The sequence below is a fragment of the Malurus melanocephalus genome, unplaced genomic scaffold, assembly GCF_030028575.1.
Source record: "Malurus melanocephalus ecotype Western Australia unplaced genomic scaffold, MMel_1.1 scaffold_49, whole genome shotgun sequence".
NCBI classification, from domain to species: Eukaryota; Metazoa; Chordata; class Aves; order Passeriformes; family Maluridae; genus Malurus; species Malurus melanocephalus.
The window spans coordinates 275,202-301,256 of record NW_026623281.1 but is presented as its reverse complement, the minus strand read 5'-3'; the positions used below and the strand labels follow the sequence as shown (position 1 = coordinate 301,256).

Below are 26,055 nucleotides of genomic sequence, written 5' to 3'. Positions count from 1 at the left end.
GCATGAGTCTATTTTTCATTCAAGGAGAAAACAAAATCCCTTTAACATGCTTCCTGCATTTCAGACTGAATGCACTATGTGTGCAGTGTGCAATTACAGAGCCTCTGACAGTTTGAGTCTAACAAAAATGCCACATTTACTTCAATCTTCTGACACCATCCTAGGAAGACAAATATTCTAAGGGTTAGAGAGGTGGCTGCAAATGGGCTTCACTGAAGAGTGTGCATGTGTGTCTGTCTGTGGGTGTGTGCACATTGCCCTGCAGGGGAGGCAGCAAGATCTTACACATTTGGGTGGCTTATGCTGATTTACTGAAGTTTACTTTTACCTGGCAGGGAAATACTGATGTGCTCCCTCCATCTGAAGGGCCTGATTCACTGAGAGGTAGTTTGAGAAGTGCATCCTGAGATGGGGGAAGAGAGGCGGCAGGAAAATGGGAGAAGCAGAGCCTGTAGGGGTACTCCCAGCAGTACAACCCCCAGAGTGCCTGAGAACAATTAGATAAGTGAGTGTGAAAAGTCTTGCTGTGGCCTTTTTGGCTTGTAATTCAGGAGAGGACCCAACTGGGCCTGCCACCTGAACTGTTCAAGGAGTCTGCGGCCACCTGAGCWTTTTCTAATGTGAAAGGGCCCTATCTTGCATCTCCTAACAGAATGCATTCCATAACAGAATGCAAGGCTTAAAACACTGGATCCTGCTGCAGAAGGAGGTGTCACACTAACACCCACCTGTCCTCAGATGGAATTTCCTCCCTTTGGAGTCCCACTTTAATTTTCTTGCGGTTGTGAGAGTGCCCGTGTTGCCTGTAACTTGTGAGGTGGTGACTGAAGGATCTCTGTCAGACTCACTTGGTGAGCCTGGGCAACCTCAGGCTCTGCCATGAAGAGGTAAACATTCAAAGAGCCAAAACAGCTCTCAGTCATAGTGCCAGACACAAGGAGACATCTGCAAACCAAAACTGGCTGGCTCTGCAGCTCACTGTCACCAAAACGGTGTTCTTGAGTTCAGCACTACAGGTGGTATTTAATGACTGATTGTTAATATTTCCGATTGTCTCTGAGAAATCTGATTTCTAAAGATTTTCTATCCTCTGGTAATATTATATAGAATTGCTCTACTGACTTGGTTTGCCTATGACAATGTTTTTGTCTTGCAAGCCTGTTGAAGATACCGTATCCACTTCTGTTCTCCTGAGGAATTTCTTCACAGACTTTTCAGTCCCTTTTTAAGCTGTCCTGTCTACACAATCACCGTCTTGCGTCTGGTTTTCTTGTGACAGTCAGAATGAAATTCATACCAGTACCTTCTGCAGAGCTAGGAAAGTCTCTTCTCAGTTATTCTAGTTTTATTACCTATATATTCTATACATTATGCAGACAAAACATAGGCAATAGTTTAATGGAAAGGGAAAATCAAATCCCATTAAATCACGAAGCCCAGACTACTGTTCCTTGTAGTTTAGGGCCAGTGTAAGAGTGTTGTCATTATTGCTGAAAAAGAACCACAAATCCTTAAGACAATAGAAAACCAGTATGATATGCTAACAACTACAATTTAGTTTAGAGATTTCCTGATTCGTAAATTGGTCCAAAAACTGAAGAAAGGTAGGGTAGATAATATCATCTTCTCCTGGATTCAGTAATGGGTGAATRTATCAATGAATTTAATGGAGTGAAACAATTTCTACACTGCAAGATAGACAAGTTAAATCAGGAATTAATTTGGCTGTTACTAGTGTAGGATAAGTACATGGAGAATTCAGAACTAGTGACAGAAGACCAAAAGTGTGTCCCTGGAAGTAAGGTRTGAAGTCAAAGAACTTGGGAATAATATGGCAAAAAAGAAGAATTTCTTTTTTCAAAAGGTGTGGTTTTCAAAAGGCTCAATCCTATTCCTAGCAGACAAATATTTGCCTAAAATTGCTGCCTCGACGTTGGACTCCATGAAACCACAAAGTCAGTTTCTAGCTTCACTATCACTCCTGCAGTGACATTAAATGAGCATTCCTRTGCTTTCTGCAGCTCCAAAAGATTTTGCCTGGGTATTTTTTGCTTTTAAAAACAATAGATTAAAATGCTCAATGTCAAGAGCTCCATTTCAAATTGTAGATAATCTGGCTGAAAACAGTTTTATTTAAATATGAATGTTGCTGGTCTCCAGATTAAGGTTCTTTTGTGAGTGCCTTCCAACATGTTTCCTYTCCCACCTTTGTTTCCTTCACATCAACACTTGCGTTTCAAGCAATTCTCTTACATACCATTTGAAAACTTGTGTCTTTTTCCTTTCRTTCTATCTTTTTGTCTGTCAGAATGGACCCTTCTTTCCCAGTATTTCTACAATTGTAATCCATAGAAATGCATATTGTGAATGGCACACATGAAAATGACAAAAACCCTACCATGTGTGGGTGGTACTGCACCTGGAAAACAGACAATTTTAAATCTTGATTTCTGATCAAACCTAAAACTGGCTAATGGAAGCAATTTGTTTCTCATACCATTTACAAACAGTGCTCTTTAAAATTTTAATTGCTGTTTAAGGAAAGGTGTTTRTTTCAGGATCTTTGGTGTAGTTTATCCTCAGTAAACTTGGTCTGTTTTTCTATTTTTTTTTTTTTCCTTTTAGGCTTTACACCCCCTGGGATGGATAGAACGTCTCCAGACAACAGCCCAGTCCATGGCCTTTTACGTCAACCCTCCATTACAACAGGAGCCAACATCCCTATTATAACAGAGCTAGGTAAGAAAAACTAACATTTATCCTTTTATGTACATTCCCATGTCTTTTTCCCACTTTTCCTTSTTATGCAGATACAGAAAAATTACCCCCACTTTATCTTACACTGTTATGCTTTCTCTTTTAATAACTGCTTTGAATTATTCTCTCTAAAGAAAGTTTAGTAACAGTTGGTTCACTTTATTTGAATAACTGAAATATATTTCTCTCCTTTGGGTTTTCTCCATTTTCTTAAATAAATATTCTATCAGACAAGATGCTTTTTGCACAGTGTAACAAACAAGCAGGGGTCTTTGGGCTAAGGTTAGAAAAGGAAAAAGGCCACAGTAAGTATAAGCAGATACTTCCTGTGCATTTAATCAATTGTAAGAGGCCATTTGTTTATTTCTTCATGGTCCAAAACTCTTTAATCATGTGTAACCAAACTCTGTATAATAGTATGAGATATTTCACTCCTGAGAATACAATGATGGTAGGTAACTAGACTCTGATTTCCACTCTAGCTGTGGGTATTTATGTTGTCAAGTGGTGTGATGTGAAGTGCAGAAGCTGTTCTGTTTTTTTCATGGCAAATACAAACTTGATTTGTGGTCCTTTGTCCTTTTGTTTTCTTTTTCAGTTTTATTTTTTAGAGCCTTACCTGTCTTTTTCCCTTACTTTATTCTCTTTCTGTACTTTCTTTTCCTCCTAAATACTTTACTTACTAGCTAAGCCTGGCAAACTTCTGCCTTTGGTTTCAATCAGTCAGGAAAAAAACAGTGGAACCCACATTCTAATGATAACTGAACTGGGTAAGAAGTGCCTTTTTCCTTCACATCACTGTCTTATTTTCTGTTGTTGTTCTTACTGTCATCAGCTTTTCCTTTATTTCTCTGGCTGTATCAGAGGGGCTACCCTCATGGCACTGCTTTGAATGTRTTTTATTTGTGGTTCTGGTTGAAATTGACTGTCTTGTTCTGGTCTTTCTTAATGATTTTTTTTCACGCAGCATCAGTAAACCTTTGATCACACTCGTCTGACCTGCCGGCTGTTTTCATAGCACCTCCTCACCAATTCATTTTTTTTTGGCCTCAGTCCTCACCTCCCTGGCCCTCGCTCTCCTACACCAATTTTTCTCTCTTTTTCTCTCTTCTTCCTTTCTTTTTTGTTACTTCAGCCAGTTGTCAGTTTGGTGGACATGCCTTAGCAGCTTTCACAGGAAGTCCAAGAAGAAATAAAAGATACCAGAAAAAAAAACCCAGCATCACATCACACTTTCCCTCAAGCTATTTATTTATTTTTTTTTTTGTTTATTTTGTAGGGTAGGCTTTTTCTCAGAAGCTCAGGTTTTGAAGCTGTAGAGAAGCAGCCAAGCTTCTGCATGGTTCCCTCTCAGCACAAAATGCTCTCACCAGCCTTTGGAGCAGCGTTTGATGAGCTTTTCCCTATGGCACAGCACCACCTGCTCGAACCCAGCTCGCCTGGCCCACAAATCTGAGAGTGCTAGCTCGTGTTAGGAAGATAAAGACACTGAGGATGAACTCACAGCTGCAGAATCCACGTTAGATTTGTAGCACCTCAGGATCTGACCCCACACGTGGTGTCTGAGTCAGGTGTCAGTCTGCCARGTGGAAAAAGGATGCTGCTGTCAGGAGTTAGGTTATTTGCCTGCTCTCAACGGGCAAATTAAACTATGGCACAAGCTTTTCAAAAAGTACACTTTGAAATGATACAGCAGGCTTTCAAATACTATATTGCTCCAGAATCTGGAGAATAAATTGATAGGTGTAGTACTAAGTATTGTGGATATTGGTGTTTTCTTAGATGAAATAATTCTGGTTCCCAGGGCAGAACATTTCTCTTATGACAGTTCTAAGGTGTTATGTTTTAACAGTTACATCAGGGAGTGCAAAGGCAAGAATTTCAAATTCTTTCCTCATCTCGTTTAGACAGCTATCATGAGGCTTTATCAGTAGTAATTCATGTTTTGTAAGCTAAGCATAGCAAGCCCAGTACTATACAGAGTTTGGCAAAGGAATGGATGTAAAAGAAAACTGTGTGAGAAGGAATGAAGCTATATGAGAAAGAAGATCAGAATAGCAGGAAGAAGAATTTCTGCTTGAGAAGCGCAGAGCTGAAACCTGATCACGTTAACAGCAGCTCTCAYGTTATTCTCAAAGTTTGCTGAGTTGGCTCAGGAGATGTGTTCACATGGGGAATAGGGACATAATCAGAGTGTGCAGTTTCAAATGCTCAAAAAGTTTTTCATTTCCCTTTCTTGCATGGGAACTGAAATTARTTTGTCATTTAGTAAGTTGAAGGGTATTTCAATGGCATAGCTAAGCAGTCTGTGCTTTCATGCCTGAGGGAGACTAATATGGAAATGAAATATTTCATGAAATATGATCCACTTGATACACTGATCTCAAGGAAACAACTATTTTTAGTTGGAATGAGTTGGAGGCAGAGAGCTTAACTGTGACAATGAAATGCCAGAGAAAGTCAAAATGACAAATACTGCTTTATTTGGGCCTTTTCTCTAAAACAGCCTGATGTGGATTCTTTTTMACACTGGCTAATGTAGAATTTGTGGCTGAGAAAGTGAAGTTRTAGAGACAAATATTTGAACAAAAGGCAGTGCTGCAAGAGAATAGCTGCTCATTCATTCAGATGGATGCATGGTAAAGGGACAGTTTATCCTCTTTTGAGCCGTAAGTGCATTAACACCACTCCAGTAAGAATCACAGCAGCACATCTAACAGATGCCTGTGGGCTATATCAAGGTTTTATTGACAGCCTCTATTTTACAACAGGGTTCTAACTTTGTATCCTGTGATAACATTTCACTGTACATGCATATGGCCTCAGCCACGGTACCCCACCAATACACCAAGATTGTCTCCACCTACAAGAGCATCATTTATCTCATTTTGAGTGCAGGCAGCTGGGGCCCCGAAGCTACCTCACAGCAAAGGGATAGTCACCTGTCAAGAACAAGAGTGTCACCTCTTACGAGCAGGATAACGAGCAACAGATTTTTAAATGCACATTTTCGCATCCATCTTGATTTCATTTTCAGTGACGTCAAAGACACAAGTCTGTGTTTCCAGACATACGCTGTTTCTTTTTCTTTGACTGTGTGATGTGTAAGGTCACCTGCTGGTGGCCCAGAAACACCTTGCAGTTTTACTCAGTATTGTTATTTTTATTTTCAGTAAATGATTCAAATGTTCAGTTCTTGGACCAAGATGATGACGATGATCCAGACACAGAACTGTATCTGACGCAGCCCTTTGCATGTGGAACCGCGTTTGCTGTCAGCGTGCTGGACTCTCTCATGAGCGCAGTAAGCAAAAAAAAAAAACCTTTGCAATCCTTTCTGACACTTGTGAAAGTGCAGGATCTTTTTCTCAGGTAGGCAGGAGACGATGCTTTTTTCTTGGATGTCAAGAGAATTTCAGAACCTAAGATAGGTTATTTCCTTAGTTGGGCATGGAGACCTTARCTGAGATATCTAGGACCTCCATGAGTCCACACTTCCATAAGGAAACGGTCTCGTGTCAGGTTTTAAGGATAATGTTTTCCAAAAAAAAGTTGTCTCTTCCTCCTGAAACCCAGACCCAAATCCAGTGTGTCAGTCCCTATGCTCACCATTATTGTCAGACAGCATCAACTGTTTTGAGCTTTTAATTTCCTGTAGCTATGAGCAATGCTCTGAGTATGAGTGCTGGGGGACACTGATAGAACTCTGTGAAAGCAATTCCACACATCTCATGAACTCTACTTGTGAGAAGAGAGGTTATCCTCTCTTTTTATATGAGTTTTCTTGTGAATCAAAACTTCAGTGCATGCCAGAAAGTGCAGATGGTGGCCTTTGGTTGTGTCTACATTGGGGTTTTTGGTTTGCAGCCATAGTGCAGATCTGGAGCAAACRCCTCGGTCATGCTCCTTTTCATCCTCCTCATGTTGGCTAAGGACCAGTCTTGCTCTGTGTTAGCTACACTTTCAGAGGGACCTTAAACTCTGCTAGATACAGCAAGGACATAGTCTTTTTAAAATCTGAGTAGGGGCTTTCTGAGCTCCCCGTGGAATAAAGTTCCTCAGTGCTGGTAGTGATCTGTTGTAAATTCCAAGTAACACTGTGTATGAGCAGATGGATTTCTCTGAAGGAGCCCAGTCTGACCTTCRCCTGAATTCAGAATGAGATTTCTTGCTTTTAAGAGGAGTTCAGAGTAATCTTTATTGTTTATAATTCTATTTGTGTTTCATATATATGTATCTGTATTTTGTAATTTTTGCTGCTGTATTTTTCCTATGTTCCATCCACAGATGAATGAGTCTACACTGCTAACATTTTATTCTAATGCAGCCTTAGAGTTTTCAGTAACCTCAGAAAATCCTTTTCTTGAAAGCTAGTTACAATATTTTGTAGATGTGACAAATTCAGAAAACCTAAGCAAGCACTCTTAAACTCCATACCTCCTCTAATTAAAACCTCTATCTATAAAATATTTTGCATATTCACATTATGAATGGGAATAATTTAACATGAAGGTTTCACATGTTACTTAGAGCTGTTTATCTGCTCCCATTATTATCTAAGTCAATGTCTCTGAATGTATTTTTCAGTAGGGCACTTCAGAATCAAGAAAAAAAGTAGGGTTAATCCTTCTGGTTGCCACTGGCATTGCCACAAAAAGGGAGTGAAGTGTTGTGGACATCATTACTTTCTTGTGCAAAGGTGTCTCAAGTGAATAATAGCAATGTAATAAAAATAGGTGCAGTATGCCTGTTCAGAAATTTTAATATTTTTGGTTATTGCTGGCTTTTATTAACTCCTAGTTTTGTACAACATGCCCCTCAGTTTCTGCAGTTCCTTTCTGTAACAGCTCTTTTTCAAAACATTTTCACATCTAAGTGGYCATATTATGTGTCAGGGACAGTGCAGCCTGAAGCCAGAGAAATGCRATAACAAGAGTAGAAAATTCTCTGCTTAAAAAAGTACTAATCAAGAAGACAAGCCAAGGGTTCAGTCAGTTAGAATTGTTCACTATCCTGTCTTTTCTTTCACCAGTTTTCTGATCAGTGGCAGTGTTACTTTGTCTTCTATTCCTCAAAGGCCCAGTAAAGAGTTGGAAAAGTACAATTCTTCCTGACCCTTCAGAAAGTGTAAAATGTGTGAGATGTTTTCCTTTTACTATCTATGTTCTCATGGGGAAGGTGTGTTCTCCTTTCACTTCTTCTCCAAGGAAAAGTTTTTCTCACACAAACAAATCTATTTGCACTGTATTATCTCATACCTTTCAGTTCAGAGGAGTCAGTTCAGAGGAGTCAGTTCAGAGGAGTAGCAAGCAGCATCTTGTAACTTAAAGTGTCCTAAACGTCTCTAAACTTTGGACAATAATTAGAGAATTAATAAATTTTCAAACACTGAAAAGCTGTTATTTATTTTCTGCTGTTGATTCTGTCTCCAAGGCCCTTTTGTTGCTGGTGTGAATTAGTGATGACAGCTCCGTCATTCTTTGGGTTTGGAGATATTATTTCTCCAACTGAAAAAGAAAATCAAATTAAAAATTTGTTTGAAAGTAAGGTTAAAAACTACATGTAGTGGAGGAGGAGTCTTCTTGAACTAAATTAATGAAAAAACCCACTAGCAAACAAAAAAAGRCAGATATACTTGTAAAATGACAATTTTATTGTAATTATAAATGAAAGGCAAAGTGCTATTAAAGTTAAAGCAATATTATTAAAAGATGTGCTAATTTCCASTTAAATTTTCTGTAGAAGACCAATTAGTTTAAAAGACATGACAGCATTAACTGCAAAACACAAGCACTCTGGTAATTATACTTTAAAAAATGATTGAACAAATGGGAAAGCATCCTCGAAATATTTGAAAGAGCTGCACAACAATTCCAAAGCAAGGGCTAGGTGGCACTGCTAGCTCAGATATCTGTGATTTCCTTGCTATTTACCCAGTTTCAGTGTCTGTGATGCATTTCCTTTCTTCTGTGTTTAGACTTCACCTATTTCATAATCTCATTCCGGATTCTGATTAAAGTGATATCACACACATGTCCGGTGTGGGGTTTGGTAAATGGCAGTAACAAACAAGTATTTCTTGGGTTATGATTTTACACTCAACAAAAGGGATTATTTTCCATCACTGGAAAGTGCCTTGTTACTTTAAGTACAACAGCACCTTTCCAAAGACATTCTGTAGATCAGTTTCTTATAAGTACTGGCATATCCAGGCCACGTACCCTCCCACAGAGCAAGTAGAAGATCACTCTCAAATTAATTTCAGTGTATTATTATTCCAAAGGAAATGGATATCAGCTAGTTCAGATTTTCAATGCCCCTCCCCTAGKTCCAAACTGGCAGGATGTAATGAGGAGTCTGATTTTTGTGACAATCAACAGCATGGACAGACAGTTTTCTTGAGGRGTGTTCAATGCATTAGTACAGAAGGGAGGAACCCTATTTAGCAGAAGGTGACCAGTTACAGCTTCCTATCCACCCATCTTTTCTTGCTTATGGTTGGGTGTTTTCTGATCAGATGCAGTGCTGCASCAGTTTGTCCTGAAACTTGGAATCTTTTCTCCCATGGGTTGCAAAAAATAAAAAAGCAAGCCAAAAAACGTCTTATGGCTGCACTCTTCCATCTGATTAAATGGTACCATCCACATCAGTCATGGAGTGAAACCCAAATTAAGCCATTATTTCACAATAAATGCTACCTCCTTTGCTAGAAGTGTCTTGGCTTTGCCCTGGAAGTGCAGCACAGTGGGACGAGTTGCCAAAGAGGGGGACTCCGATTCTCATGTCAGGGACATCAAGGAAGAAGTAATTGAAAAATAAACAAWCATGCCTGAATGTCTTCTCTCTCTCACAGTGGCAATTCCTATTAAACATCATGTAATCTCTCCAGACTTACACTCCTGCAAGGGGTCACATTGATTTTTCTGTATGTTGAGGGAGTATTACACTTGAATTGTTGCACAGTGCATCCACATATGTATAGCTGATTTGAGATTAGCTGTTGTTTTAGACCAGCTGAATCTTCCTGAACCTCTGCTGCTGTCAGACTGCTCTTTACAGTAGGCTTTGTAGTTAAAATATGTAATGCCTTACCCAGGTTAACTTAAAATAATTGGAGTTGATGAGGTGCAAATATTTGCTTTAGGGCATGTATAACAATAAGAATATGTTCCTCTCATTTTAATTTAGTCAACAGGTGAATGGCATGTATGCCTATGCAAATAAACAGAGAAGCTTGAAATTACAAAACTTCAATGTRAAGTGAGAAATATTCCTGTGTGGAACTCATTTTCTTCTGTTTTATCTGTCATCTCTAGCAAACAATGAAACTGAAGTTTCATTACACGAAAGGAGAATATCAAAGTAACATGGATAGGAAGCCAGTTCTGCTTTTTGATCTCAGGATAAAATAATTCAACCTGTACCTCAGTTTACCCATGTATTAAATACAATTACATTATATGGGTAGAGCAGTGAATTTCATTGAAAAGTATTATTTAAATAAGTCTTATCTTTAGACAACAAGCACTGTTTGAGAATTCAGTATTCATTTTTATTTGGTTGGATTACAGACATTTGTTCTAAGTCATAAATTCAACAAAATCCAGAAATCCAGTAGTGCCAATCCTGTGTACTCTGCAGTGAGCTCATTTTCTCCTTTTATGTCTCCTGCACTTGGAAAGCTTCTGAAAACTCAGACATTGGTGACATTATAAGTGACAGTCTTTCCTTTTTTTTTATTCAACTTTTTTTTTTTTTTACCCAGTACAATACATTGCAGATGTTTAACTGAGTATGTCTGAACTATACCAGTATACTTTTAAGTGAACTTGAAAGTCATTCATCTGGATTTAAATTAATATTTTAAATACCCATTGTTTGCCTGACAGACCAGCAATGCTACAGATGCTGGCAAAATGTCAGTGTGGAGTAAATCTTCCCTAATAAACCACACTTACCCTATACCCTAGAGTTTTTTAAAAGGACCACCAGGATCCCAAACTCATCATACATTTATCTGGAATGAACTCAAGATGTTTAATTGATACATGCTTATGTCTGAACACTGTCAAGTCTCGTAATAAGATGTTTAGTACAATACATCGGTTAGACTGCTAGAGTCCAGCCACAGTAATAAGTAATGACATTTGCAGCACAAAGGCAGCTCCCCAACGAATTGGTGACAAGAGTAAAAAGGCAATCTAGCCTGTGTAAGCTTTAAATGTGGTCTGAATTTTACAATTACATGTCCTAAAGCCCATTATTAGACATGAGGGCGATGAGAAGGAAAGCAGTCATTGCATCACTACTAACACCAATTATAGGAAACATAAATCATTCAAATTTTTGTACTTTAATAAAAATCAGCCTGAATTGGTGTTTAAAAGGCAGGATCTAGTATAGGAGCCTAATGGGATAGAAGAAAATAGAGTAATTGGAGGCTGCTGTCTTTTCACTTTCTATATAAAATTATTTGAAGAGACAGCCAAGAACTTTAAACAGCAGAAACCCGGAAAAGTTGTAATTTGGATGTCTTCAGTTGTGACTTTAATGGTGTTTGCTTAAAGAGCTTTCTTTTATCTCTGCAGACATACTTCAATGACAATATCCTCACACTGATACGGACATTGGTAACAGGAGGAGCCACACCAGAGCTGGAAGCACTGATTGCTGAGGAAAATGCATTGAGAGGAGGTTACAGCACGCCCCAGACACTTGCAAACAGGGACAGGTGTCGAGTTGCTCAGTTGGCTTTGTATGATGGGCCATTTGCAGACCTAGGGGTAAGATCATGAGGGAAATGTAGGACCAAGGCTGGTCTGTGCTATTAGCTTTCTCTCAGACTGAGTGAAAAATGTGTCTTAATAATTTCTATTATTTAATTTAATAGAGCTTTTGGATTGTTTAAAATTTACAGTACAGAGTGCTAGGTTTGCTCTTTACCTTTTTAAGGAGTTGTATGACTGCCCAGGGTCCTTGCTGCATGTTTCACACAGAAAATCCTGTGGCTCTTCTTCATTGTCACTTAAAGAGATGGAAGAGCTGATTTGGGTGATACAACCATTGTAGGAATAATGAATTCTAAATATAAGCAATATGTAGAGATATACCTTTTTGGATTTTGATGAGCTTATTTATGTTTTCATAGAGCTTCTGGTTCTTAAAATCTGCTTCTTAGCTAGGAAAAAAAGTTGTAAGGTTTGTTTACTGCTGGTTCCAGATGAACTAAAATTCTTGTGAAATCCTATTTTTCTGATAATTTGACTGAACTGTTCTAATGGTGAAGTCAAAAAACRAGCAAACAAAAAAATTCTGAAACCCGAAACCAAACAGATAAAGGATCTTTAAAAGTAAATAATAGATAAAGAAGTATCTAGTAATGATTTATGAACCACATTTTGAAATCTTGATTTGAATCCCAAAGCATCCATTTGGCTTTAATGATGACATGGGATTTGATATTTCTTAAATTAAGCTTGTGTTCACCAGCTCTGTCCAAAAAGAATGGAATTATATTTTTCACAGAAATGACASAGAACCCCAGTTTAAGGATTAGGGTAGTAAGAGTGCACAGACAGAACCWTACAGCCTTTCAGTTCAGGTGGCAGTCCAGTCTTACCTGAGGCACTTGGGCATACAGCTTAACATTTCCACAAATAAAATAAACAGTACCAATCTTTCAAATGTTTTGCCAGAGCCTCAATTACTCCACATCTGTGAAGGCAGAATGCATTAATTCTCATGATAACTTAAGATATACAGATGAGCAAATCTAAACTTTTTTTTTTTTTTTTGCTAATTGTACATTCAGTCACTATTTTACAGCAGCACATATTTTTTGATCCTTTTGAACCTTTGCAACTCTAATTTCTAGTGTGCTCCTGGTGATTTTTTTTTTGTCTGGAGTACAGTATGGCTGCTGCCAAGAAAGGGTCAAAGATATAAATAGTTTTAATACCACAGTTAATGTAATTTGTAGGAATATGCATTGTCTGGTACCAAAATTTGTATTTCCAGCATAAAACAAATCACTCACTCTTTCCAATTTGCCATTATTTCATGGACCAAGGCTCTCCAAAGCAGCAGTCATCACTTTACATAGTTCCATGTTTGAAATAAAACATTTAGATTATTCATTTCCTTGGGTAAAAGGTTCTCATTTGAGACAAACAACTGACTGTCTGTGCATTTTGCCCTTTTTTATATGTTCACACTGAACGACTTGTTCCCTGACATTCTGTTAACAGAGCAAAGGAAGGAAACAAAACCTGCTCTTCTCTTTTTTTTTTTGTTTTGTTTTTGTTTATCCCCTCTCTTTCCTCTAGGATGGAGGTTGTTATGGAGACCTGTTTTGTAAAGCACTGAAAACATACAATATGCTCTGCTTTGGAATTTACCGATTACGGGATGCACATCTAAGCACTCCCAGCCAATGCACTAAACGGTGAGTCCAGCTTTGAGAATGTCTCTGTTCTTCAGTCTTCTCAGGAGGAGATCCCAGTGCCTGCCATAAACATAAAAAAGACCTTTCTCCATTTTCTCATAASTTTTCCACCATAGCTACCTTCTTTGAAGATTTCACAATGACTCTTTATCTGCTTTAAACCATTAGCTGGATGTTGCAGCATAAGTTGTCATCTACTTTTATTCAAAATTTTGAAATTAAATTCTCAGAATAGATCTTGTTTGCTTTATGATGATCCACAGTTTGCATGGGAAGGACTTCAGTTTCCTCATGTGAATCAACTGTAAATTACCAGATAATAATTTAAATTACAGTATCTAGTTTTTTTTCTGAATGCTAAAAAAATACTCCTGTGGGCTTCCCATCAGTACCATCTGTGTCTAATCATAATTTCTTCCAGTAAATGGAAASTCTTCTCTTGGTAGACTACATTTTTACTTCGATAGCACCAAGCCTGACCTTGCTGCTTTAAATAGAGCAGACACATTTCCATCTTTGCAAACTGAAGGCCATTTAGCAGCTTGCTTGAAATGTGTCTTAATTAACTGCTTCCTAGAAATACACACACAGACCCAGACCAGAAGTATCACAAATCCACCATCTGTTACTGTTCCGTGCTCTACAAAAAGCATCGTTACTGGGTGAACATGGCAATAAACAATGCTGCARCCCACCAAAGCGGTTTCTCCTGTAAGAATTTGAGCAAATTGGGTAGAAAAAATTATTTGCAGTTTAGATTTACGCTGTAGTTGCTGTACTTGGGATTATTTGCTGGATTAATAAGGGACTTCTGAAGCAGCTAAGCAGATTTCTTATGAGCATTTAATTAATTTGAAAAGAAGTCATGAGCTTTATGTTCAATCTTTACTCATTCCTTGCTTGGACAGAAGATGCCTATTGCCTTGCTCAAGTCTTTTTCTCACAGGCATGAAAAAATTTTAGCAGCTGCTCTATAAGCCCTTCATACCCTGAAAGACCATTAGGTGAAGGTGGGGATTCTTTAAATTGAGCAAGTTTTTATTTCAGACCTGGGATTTATACTAAGCAATGTTGGATTCTTGGATGTGCAGATTTCTCTTTATAAACGCTCTTTGAGGCCATGAATGTACATGTGGAATGAATGAGCAAAATTAACATAACTACAAAGTTATTGATATATTTTCCTTAATTTGTTTTAACTACAGTCACAATCCAAACTTCTAATTATAACCCTTGCTCTACTGACAGTATTTAAATATTTAATCACTATATATATAAAATATATATTTAAATTAGCTGCATATAAAATCCTCCTCTCTCTGCTTTTCAGCCATTCTTTTAAATACTGTTTGTGGTGGGTATGTTACTGGTTTTTGTCAATATGTAAATCAGTTTGCTAGAGTCATTGCATTATGGTGCAGCCAGATAAAGGAGCATGATTTGTATGGTGTCTTCTCTGAAAAATCATTATGTGATTCACTTGAGGAACRTAATTTTCAGACATTATGTCTGTCCGACAGAAAACATTAAAAAAGTGATAGTTGACATCAAAAGGTCCTAAATCATAACAGCAATTGTGTGAGCTAAAATAAGGTACAAACAGAAGTGCAAAAATTGGGCTAAATTCATGAGCTAAGAACTCTAGAAGAATTTTTTTTAGTACAAATCTGAACCTGTTTTCTTTTTCTTTCTTTTTTTTCTTTCCCCYTCTCTCTCCAGTTACGTTATCACAAACCCACCGTATGAATTTGAGCTTGTGCCGACGGACTTGATCTTCTGTTTGATGCAATTCGACCACAACGCTGGCCAGTCCCGRGCCAGCCTTTCTCATTCCTCCCATTCCTCCTATTCTTCCAGCAAGAAGAGCTCATCAGTTCACTCCATCCCCTCGACAGCCAACAGACCCAACCGCACCAAGACCAGGGATTCCCGGGACAAACAGAAGTATGTGCAGGAGGATAGACTTTGATATGTGTACCTGCTCCCACTGTGTGTGAAACTTGCATTCACCACCCATTCTCCCCGGTTAATGTTTCCAGCAGTAATGTTCCCCATTTTCCCATGGAGTTTCTCCCTTTTTGTACACATATTTTGCATATGTATGACAGTGTGCATGTGATTGTCATTTTTATTTCACCACCATAAAACCCTTAAGCACAACAGCAACAAAGCAGACGGACCAAAAGTTATTTATGATGCTAGGGGAGAATAAAAAAAGAATTCCAAACCCATAGGCACACTGAAAACATAAATAACTCACTGCAGTTACTCTACATATCCRAAAATAGAGTATATTTAACATGAACACTTGCTCTTGATGTCAGAGTTACACAAAGAAAGTCATTTAGTGCAGAAGTGTTGATGTATGTTGCAGTAGGTTTTTTTGATACTCATATTTACAGGAGCTGATACATTTATTTGAAGCTTATAGAACTCTCCTATTGAAAAAAAAAAACAAAAACCCTGAAAAAAAAAWACCTGCTGATTTTTCGCTCTCAAAGCTTATATGGTATAGGTCTTACACTATTTGTATGGATTGTTGCTACACATCTGCTTCATACCAAAGCAATATCAGGGATTTTTCTGCTTGTTTAAGAACTTTCTCTAAAATATTAGTCTTTTGGATATTTTCCCTTTAACACTGAAATTGTCTGGGTATGAAGTTGTAAAACTCCAATGGTTTAATTTAAGTTTAGAAAGAGTCTAATTGMATATTAAATTATTATTCTGTCTATTTATACTGCCACATGAATAGCTATATYTTCTTTCACTTTTGACATTTGGGATAAAAAGCCATATGTATCATAAATATTGGATGTAAGTCATTAAAAACTGCCTTCTTGGGACTTTTACGTCTTTAAAAGGTGAATTAGTCACCTTATGTACAGAATAAATAATGTTCAGAAAAGAGCAAGCATTTTTCTATGCTTACATATCAGATCTCRAGGGACTCTGTTCCTTTCCCCAGATGGTAGTTTAACTTTTCCAAGTTAGCATTGGTATAAATCTTCCAGCAAGAGTCTTTAATATGTGAAGAACCTCCCGAAATCTTGCTGCATGTTCTACCTGTTTATTTTCAAGAGGTGCATGCCAGCTTGCAGGAATACTGGGGAAGACAAGTGAGTGCCTTTGAATCTCTCCCATTTGGGGAGAAAAGGTGCTGAGTCCCAGACAGCTAATGAGGAGAAGAGAGGGTTGGGCTGGAAATACTCACTGTGCCGAGGTGTCACGTTCCAGGCACTTGCCAGAATTTAATTCTTGCAGATTGCCACCAATGACATGTGTAGCCAAAAAAATTGTGGCAGGGAACTGAATAAAGTAGTGGAAAGGAACCTGCCCCAGACAGCCATAGAAATGATACTTCAGGCTTGCTTTTACTTTCTTTTTTTTGTTTCTTTAAACTTCAGAAGCCAGCGTTTTGGAATATACAGCTAGCTCTAGGTGTATGGAGGGTTCTGAGGGTTGGGAGGGCAGAAACACACACCCCCTTCCCTGGCTACCCAGCAAGAAAGCATGCAGACARAAAAATAAATACTTGGATTTGGAATGATTAGCATTGTAACTGCCAACCCAGACAAGGTGCTTTTATGGTTAGTATTGTCTTCTACCTTCCCCTTCCCCAAGCATGATGAGTTTGAAGATTTGCTTGCTGTGTGAATTGACGATAAAGCCAAGCACTTTTACTGACAAAACCTGGAACCATGTGAGTGGGCTGCAGAGAATCCCACTGTGCAGTGCTGAGCATAAAGATCGGAATGCAGGATCCGTGTGTGGGTGTGCATTCCGATGCCTCTGTGAGTCCCGTCACTGAAATACGTCGCAAATTGTGGTTGCTCCTTTACAAATGAGATTATTCCAGTTGCTCTTCGTCATAAAGAAAAATTCGTGTGTTCCTTCTTTGCAAAGAAAGTTATCATGTTTTGCCCTGAGAATATTTATTGCTACAAGGATGTGCCAGTTAAAGTGCTCAACCAGAAATATGACAGTTTAAAAGCATTGTAAAACTTACATAGCTTACTTCTTTTTCTAAAGTGCAACAAGGATGAATAGAATGGGCCAAGGTATGAAAATTAATGGTTCTGCATGACCTAGCAACTGCTGTGGGTTTCCCTCTATAACTTTGTCCTTGTGAAAACTTGTGAAATTAAAAAAAAATAGTCACAAACTTTATTCAGTTATTGGTTTGTTTGTTTGGTTGGTTGTTTTGTTGGTTTTCTTTTGCCTTTTTTTTCCCTCCAAACCAGAAGTAAAACTGGCTGCTGCTGCTGCTGCTGCTGCTACTGTTTCTCAACCCTGTTTTGTTTTTTTCTCCTCTCATCTGCTTGCCTTTCTAATTGCACGTGTCCTTTTGTAAACAGCCAGGTTCCTGCTCAATGAAGATGCCTATCGTGGTGCAGACATTACTTTAATTTGCCATTCTTCATTCCAGTTTCTTTCTTCCCTTCCCCTCCCTACTCTCCTGTTCCCCATGTATGTACATGAGCATCTTTTTATGTCAGCAGTATTGATTGAAGATAGTTGAGAGCAGTTACACATTTTGGAAGAATGTTAATGGCTTTGACACCAAAATGCTTTTCCATTAATGTTTTATCTGTTTTCCATTTAGCAGAGAAAGGAAGGGTGTTAATATGAAGCCACTTGTCACATCCTACATAATGATTTTATCCAAAAAATTGTATTTGTATAGCGGTGCAGCTCAAATAGAAAAAAATATAAGCAACTTACAGTAGAGAAACAACTTTGTGAGTAGCAGCAGCAGAGGAATATCTAATATGGATGCAAATCTGAATTCTGCAAATTACACTGAAGTCTAGTTCTCCTCTGTCCTCTATCCTAAAGATGGAATTCTAAAACTTTTGACTTTTAGTAATATTCTGTACAATATCCACTGCTGACCAGTTTATGACGATGAAGATTTTCTAATACTAGTGGAAGTTGGTCATTATAAGTAGAGAAATGCTTGAATCAACTTTATGTTGGTTTTTATATTGAAAAGTAAGAGGAAATCTCTGGTCCTATCCCATGTCAAGCAGCTGCAGTAGAGTGATTAGTTTTTGAGTGGAGAAGCATCATCAGTATCAGGAGGTGACGTTTTAGAGTTTTAGGTGAAGGTCCTGCCATTTAGGTCATGGGATTATGGTGAGAATACAAATTTACTGAAACCTTTGTATTATGCTTAGGTGTCACTTTCTTTGCCTCTGCTTAGAAGAGGGGGTGTTTCACAGTGACATTTGTTCTAAGTTTCTACTCAGTTCAGAATAAACAATTYAAATTTATTAAGAAATTTTAATGCACCAGTACAATAAATCTGTTGGAGAGAATTGCTGGAGTCTTATACAAGTTGAAGAAAAATGTATTTTGATCTTTTTACTTTGATTATTTATATCCTTTTATGCTGCAGGGAAGAATGTTACACAAAAATGTTAACTTTTATTTATTTGTAATATGAGCATTAAGCCTTTTGAACCCTTGTGGATGCACTGATGCAGATAGTCCATTACAAACAGGTRTTTGAGAGGAAAGTAAACATTTTCTGCTCTCTGATACATGCAGTTGCTTAGCTGTTCCAACATCTCTCAGGTGATGCTGTCAAAAAGAGACCTGTCAAATAGCATAAGAAGATCAGGGCCCTCCTTCTACAGCTCTTAAACAAGTAAGAGAAAAACCATGGTGTTGTTGTCACTATAATGTAGAAACACTTCTGGTAAGGATCAATATGCATATTCCAAAAGGGAGAGAAGCGGACTGAATGTGGCAGAGAGCTTTAAAAAAAACTTGGTGAATATAACAATATRCAAAGACTTACAAAAGGTAAGTCTCTTTTAAAGGAAAGAGTTAGTAAAGTTTAATATAAGTAAAATTCTGCGCTGAGACTCTGGAAGACATACCAAAGGCTGTGAGCATAGCATAAGGCTGAAAAGTGTGCAAGAGCTTCAAGAAGGACATTTAGTAACTGGGAGGAGAATTTCATAGTAGCCAAGAGTAAAGATCAGCAGTGTTAAACTCACATTTCAGAGGTAAGTAGAGGTCAATGAACTCTCACAGGAGATTGATTCTTATGTGGTCAAAGATAATTTTAAGAGCAGAAAAGAACAGGAAAGGTGTAAAGCTGGGTCCAAGGATTGGATGCTGCAGATGATAATGCTTGGCTCAAGGTTTCAGCACTGGCCAGAAGAAATCTAAACAACAGAATAAATTAGAATCTACTAGTTTGTGCATTTATTATTAATGTCCTGTATTTATTACTTGCCAGGTAAAGGCAAAAAGAGATTCGGTGGTATCTTTTTAAAGAGCAGCTCCCTATATAGAAATTTTATTGTAAAGATTAACACATAAATAAACAACTTATTTTTGGGAAAACTTTAGGGAAAGCTGGGTATTTTGAAGTGCTTTGCACTGGCTGCTAAGAAACACAGTTCTGATCCTTAGCACTCAGCCAAGTCTCCCCTTCCTTGCTACAGCATTGAATTAGCTTGCACCAAGTTCTCTTTGTAAGGAAAGTTTTTGCACTGTGTGTTAAAAAAAAAGAAGGTAGCGATGAAAGTTCACGGTGCTTAACTTGCCTCAAAATCATTTTAAACACAAACCATTAGAAAACTGTTAGTTTGAAATTGTTTATGTGATCTCGCAAGGCTTTTAAAACATGATAACCATCACACTTTACACCTCTCTGAAAGGTTAGTTTAATCGTAGATCACATAAAATTGGTTTCCACAAATGCATAATGGTTCATGTGTCACACTTGAACTAAATGGTTTTTTAAATGGAGCTGAAATTATTTTGATGTGTACACATTCCCAGACTTTTTTTTTCCTACAACCTTTCTTAAACCGGCCCCCATCAGGAATCATTCCCTTAAAGTCTCATTAATAATTCAGATGTTCTGATTACTTTAAAAGATCTATGGAATTGAGGCTTTTTTTTTTTTTTTTAAACTGCTTGACAAAAAGATAAATGAATGTAGAAAGAAGCGGTAGGAGTCTGGCAAGCTGTAGATCATCTCTGAACAGATTGTAACTTTATCATTCTGTCAGGAAGAATAATTTAAAGCACTTAATCAGTTAGCTTCAGTGTGCAGGATGTAACATTATGAATTCCTATCGTCCAATCTGTTCAAATCAAAGGGAACTTAATTATAATAGGTGAGAGAGAGGGAGATGGGAGATTGAACATCGTTAGAATCAGGCAACTTTAAGGGGGCAGGGAATTATTTCTTCTGGTCACAAATGAGTAGGATATTTTTAAACAAAAGTGAAAAGCATTTTAAAAAATGACAGGAAAAACAATGCAGTAGTTCTGTTTTCCTTCAGTAATAAGCCATTAATAAGTAATATAATTCCTGGGTTTGATTTTTTTWTTTTTTTTTTTTTTAAATGTAAGAACAGTAACAAAGATTTTGTTGGGGAGTGGGGGACTGGCTTTTATTACTTTCCATATAAAGTGGAACTGTTTTAATTTAATTTTAAAGTGACTGAGGAGTCCAGTAATTCTGGGGATTAAGCTACTTCTTGAGAAATTCGAATTCCAAAGGTGGTTGTTTATTTTTGTGCACTTCTGTTCAGATATTTGTCCTTCATTCTCAGTCTTTTAATTTCTTTTCTCTCCTTTACCTTCTGAGCTTTTGTTTTCAGTCCTTGTGTTTCTGAAGGAAATTTGCTTTGCTAATTTTTTATTCATCTATTTGTTTAAAAATAAGCATTCCTTCCACTCCTGTCCTGATTCCAGACACTGCAACATTTCAGTAGTTGGCAAAAGTAGCAGTTTTTGTTATGTGAGACTCTAAAGCTTCTGCAGCATTTTGGATTCCCCACTGCAATGAGTGCACACGTGTAAGAGTGGCAGCTGTGATGTGACACACTTTGAACCCTGCATGTGATAATAAAATGCCACCTCTGGGATTTGGGGAAGGAGGACAAGCATGGAGACAGACCTGTGTTCACAAATGCTTGTCAAAGCTCAGGTGCACCTAACGGCCAGTAGCCACTCTAGAGCAGGAGTTTCTAGAGTTGTGTAGTTGCGTGCCTGTCATTGAGAAATAACAGCAAAAATCACTCTATAAAGGGTTCAATAATTATTTTTATTTTTCTTTTGTGAATTTCAAGAAGCTTGTGTCCCCAGTGCAATGTAGTGATATGATGATAAACAGCTGGGGGATGGCTGCAGTGCTGCAGCCCCTCAGCATCCTCCCTCCCTCTCRCATTGCTCCCAGCCCTCCTCAAAGCTGCACCATAAAATTCCTCCTGTGATGATGGCAACAGACAGTGCTCAAAGATATAAAAGAAAGAGCTTTCTCTCTAATTTTCCTTTAAGTCTTTGCTTCCTTTGCCTTGCTGTCACCCATCACGACGGATCCATTCAGGATTAGCTGGAGCCCCTGCTACAGTCACCAGCTGTGTCCAGTGTGTTCCACACCACATTTTAAACCCGAGAGTTCAGCAGTGCCCAAGCACCTGTGTTGCAAAGAGGGGATGTAGTGCCCACCCTGGCAGCAGCAATACAAATCCTATTTGTTCTGACACCARCCGCAGGAAGTTCTTTACATTCTCCTTCATGATTTCAGGGTTAGCAGTAGCAACCACCCCAAGGCTGAAATGGTTCACAGAAGTCTCTGACTCTTTAGGTGCTCCTCTGTGTATAGATTCACTGCTCTTTTCTGCATTGCCCTTATCCCAGCTGCTCTCCCTGGCTTCGTAGTTTAGACTTTGATTTGTATCATTTCGTTCAATGAATGAATCAGTCGATGTTCACCTCAGCATGGGGACAAAAAAAAGAGCTTTCTTTTCAACAAGCAAACTGGCATATTGGCAGTTTTGTTTAGCTGCTATTATCAAATCTGCAAGCGTCATCCTCCTTTCATAACAGTATTTCCAGAGGTATTAATCTAATGCACTGTACTGCTAGTAATTAGTCAAAGTCACCTTCTATTGATCTCTTTTTTTCTATAACTTTACTGACTGCTCCCTTTTTTTTTTTTTTTAAATGTTTCTGTGTCTGTGTGCTTCACTAATTAAAACTTTCCTTTTTCCCTCCTTATTCTGTCTCTGCCTGTTTTGCTCCTTAGCAGAAAAGAAATGGTTTACAGATGAGCCGGATAATGCCTACCCCAGAAACATTCAAATCAAGCCCATGAGCACTCACATGGCCAATCAGATCAATCAATATAAATCGACAAGCAGCTTGATACCACCAATACGAGAAGTTGAAGATGAATGTTGACTCCTTCGAAGCCAGAACTATTTTTTTAAAGCCTGACAAACTTCATGAATGGTGATGTGACATTTATTCCTCTTACTTGCTGAACCACTGATGGAGAAGTTAAGAAGGGCAAGCTTAATGGGAAAATAAAGTAGACAGATCTTTGTTTGTCTGCCTTTAATATTGCTTCCACGTATTTTGGAAAATATTTCATTTATAAATGAACATAATCAAAACTAGTCATGTATAGCYTCTAGCATTTTAAATTATTTTTATTTATTAGAAAATATATATTTTTCTTTTTTTTCATTGTTAATTATTTTCCCTTAAAAAAACTGCATATGTGGCCAGACTCCTAAGAATTAAAAAAATCCCAACAAACCCTCAGTCTTTGGCTTAAAGGAGAATGATGGTCACAGTTATAAGGATATGTAATTAAGGGAGACAAATGATATATTTACAAAAAGGAAAAAAAGGTCCAACTTGTATTTTAGTAAATCAAAAAAAAAAAGAAAAAAAACCTACAACAATTCACCAAAATGTTTCTTTATCAGAAGATGTGTATTTTGTTCAGCATTGACACCAGCTCTTAATAAATCGAACTTATTTATTTTCAGAGTTGAAAGTCATATTTTTGTACATGTAACACTCTTCTGAAATTGTTTTGTTAACACACCCGGATCATGTTGATGCCAGTCCTGCGGGGGTCCGTGACCCCAGCGCGCTGTGCCGTCCCCTGGCCTGCACTCACACGGCTCCAGCGCCCTCGGTGACACTCGGTGACACTYGGTGACACTCGGTGACACTGGCATGGGCGTGCCACTGCCCCTCAAGGGCCATGTACATAAGGGGCACTCGCTGGGAGTGGCAAGCCTGGCAGTTGCACTTCACCATCAGTCGCATTTGCCATCAGCAGTTGCTGATTTCAGGAAGTCCAGCTTGGCGGTTCTTCTTTTGCCRTGTGTTCCAGTGCTTTGATCCAGAGTGCAGAAAATGGTGCATGGAAGCAGAGGTTACAAACCATCTCATTACCACGTTTGGTTACTTCCTTACTTCAMAAGTGCTGATGGCCTTTCATTGGTCTGAGATGGTACAAATTCTTCCTGATATGTAGAGAGATTTAGCTCCAGATCCTCGCACTTTGGTGACAGCTCATACCCTGGTAAAAGGCACACTGAATCTCCTTGTGGTGAGTTCAGATCAGGAGAAAAACTGCTTTAGCCTCAGCTCTACAATCTCACAACGTGCTGTCCTCAGTTAATTCTTGCAGCAATCAACATCTTATTTTAGCAGTTGCTTTTTCAGTTGGGTTTTTTTTTCCCCTTTATTTTTACTTAGCTGGGACACCACACATAAAAGTACAATAACAACCAAATCAAAATAATAAAAATGATGAATGTATTTATTATGATAACATGCAAAAGGCCTTTTGATGGGTGCCTTTTGTGTCAGCAGTTTCACAAAGTTGCCAACAAGCTTTATAGCCATCAGACAAAAATGTGATGTTTCATATCTGTGCTGCAGTATCTACCCACCCAAGCATTCATGTTCTAAATGAGTTAGTAACTCTCTCTATCTCAAATAAGCAATGTCTGACACAWTTGTGTGAAGGGAAAAAAAAAAGGAAAGGCTGTGCTAATAAGGTAACGAAAACCAAAACCACTAAACCAGAGTCATCRGGAAAAGCAGATTTTCATTGTGCAAGTTAACTTTAGGCTTTGTAATTTTGCAGAAWTGTTGAACACCACAATAAAACATACCGTGGTATTTTTATCATTAGAGAAATATCAGTGAATCAAACAAATACAAAGCAGATGATGAATTTATTGTGAAAACAATGATGTCCACTATATAATCCAACATTTAAGCCAAACTATCTCAGCTTTAATGTTTGTCCACTGGCTGCAGTACAAGTATAACCATACTAACACCTAATAGGCTTTATTCTGGAGTGACTTCTTGGACTGTGACTATTTCGTTGTTACATTTTGTAGAATAGCTATTTAAAGACAATAACAGGAATTGTTAATACGGTATCTGTAAAATTGGATTGTTTAAAATACTTCACTTTCCTACAAAGTAACAAAACAATTCAAGCAGTTTTTCATTGTTATTTAGATCCATGTTTAATGCATTTCACAGTCCCCAAAAGAGAAGATAATTCCAGTGAGTTCTTCCAACATATGCTGCTTCAGCTAGTGACACGTTATAATTTACATCCAGTTTCTGCATTGGGTCATGTTAAGCCTTTTCTTTGAAGTCAGTGCTCCTTTTTCATTTATGAACTCCATTTGTATTACAACCAGAATGAACAAAGCTGGTCCTGAGTACAGGAGGATTGTAGAAATTTCTGTTCAACTTCACCAAGAAAAAATTAATTTTAGGTTTTTTTTTCCATAGAAGATTGGTGTCTGCTAGAGGGGCATAGAACATTATATCTTACACCTTATCATATCCAGTGTTATTTCTGACTGTGTTTCCTTCAGAAGTGAGCATTCTCTGGATAAAACATAGCAATGAATCAAATACAGCACCCCTACACAGCTAAGGTTTTTGTGTATCTCTGTCTGGTTTAACTGTCACACCCAAAAATATCAGTCTGCTAACTGTGTATAAATAAAGGACAAGACCTGAACACGTTCATGAGCTCTTCTAGCACAGTTAGTTCCATTTGTAATGATTGATGGAACATGGAGAGCAAACAAGACAAACAGGTAGAGTTATGGACTACACCTCCCATTTATAGAAAAGCTAAAATCAATATTTTCTTACTCTTATTTTTGATAATCAAAGATTCAGGACAGACTGGAAATTAAATGGAGGAACATACAGAAAACCTGTTGGGGGATCTTTGATATTCAGCCATTAAAGATTACAAGAAGGTCAGCACCAATATATGGATATATGAAGTTACATCAAACCTGGGAAAAGGGTGGGAAAGGGACAGCTGACAGACCATACAGTGACTGATACAGAAATAAGTTCTTGCTCTTTTAAAATAACTCTTGCCCCTTTCTCAAAGGCAAAAAGAAAAAAAAAACAAACTGTGGGTTTGGGAGGGAGGAGGAATTTCATCTTTTTGGTTTTTGGTTGGTTTTTTTTGCATGCACTATTGAGACAGGCTGTACAATTTGTTTTGATATCATGTGTTGGATAAATTGTGYGTCTGTGTGTGTGTTTGGGTTTGCATAAATGCATGTCCACACATACCGACATATATGTATATGTGGATATATGTGCGCACACATACATGTGGATATATGCACACACACACATATGTGGATATATATACCCACATATATGTATTTGTGGATATATCTACACATGTGTGTGTATGGGTGTATGCCTGTATTTGATAGCCATCACAAGAAGGGGTCATAATTTTTATTTTCTGTGAATTGGCTATTATTATAATTTGTCCCTGAAGCCCATGAGCACTAAGATGAAAAGATAAAACTGTCCTCTGATAGATTTGGTGGCAAGTGCCGAACACAGCAAAAGTTAAGGTATAAAGGAAAGAAGACATTCTTTCCTAAGTGTAAATGCAATTTTTAACAACTTGATGTGATTGTCTAGTTCCTTCTAAAACAGTAAGTATATAATTTATTTGTTAATATGGAAAAAAAGATGAGAACATGTCCTTGTACTTTTAAAAAAMT

At 37.9% G+C, this 26,055-nt stretch overlaps 1 protein-coding gene across 19 annotated transcripts in view; it reads left to right on the top strand.

Moving 5' to 3' along the window:
* Positions 1-23,118, top strand: part of KCNMA1 (potassium calcium-activated channel subfamily M alpha 1) — a 380,586-nt gene extending 357,468 nt beyond the window's left edge. For 3 of the 19 annotated variants that reach the window (XM_057365179.1, XM_057365181.1, XM_057365175.1), the window contains 6 exons: positions 2,626-2,739; positions 5,931-6,061; positions 11,346-11,540; positions 13,083-13,201; positions 14,921-15,145; positions 22,266-22,358. In XM_057365179.1, the coding sequence (XP_057221162.1) occupies positions 2,626-2,739; positions 5,931-6,061; positions 11,346-11,540; positions 13,083-13,201; positions 14,921-15,145; positions 22,266-22,287 (806 nt within the window). In that variant the 3' untranslated portion in view covers positions 22,288-22,358. Of the gene's footprint in view, positions 1-2,625; positions 2,740-3,443; positions 3,528-5,930; positions 6,062-11,345; positions 11,541-13,082; positions 13,202-14,920; positions 17,383-22,262 lie in introns of those variants that run through there. The other 16 variants (XM_057365167.1, XM_057365164.1, XM_057365166.1 and 13 more) reach the window with 9 other exon arrangements.
* The last annotated feature ends 2,937 nt before the right edge of the window (positions 23,119-26,055 follow it).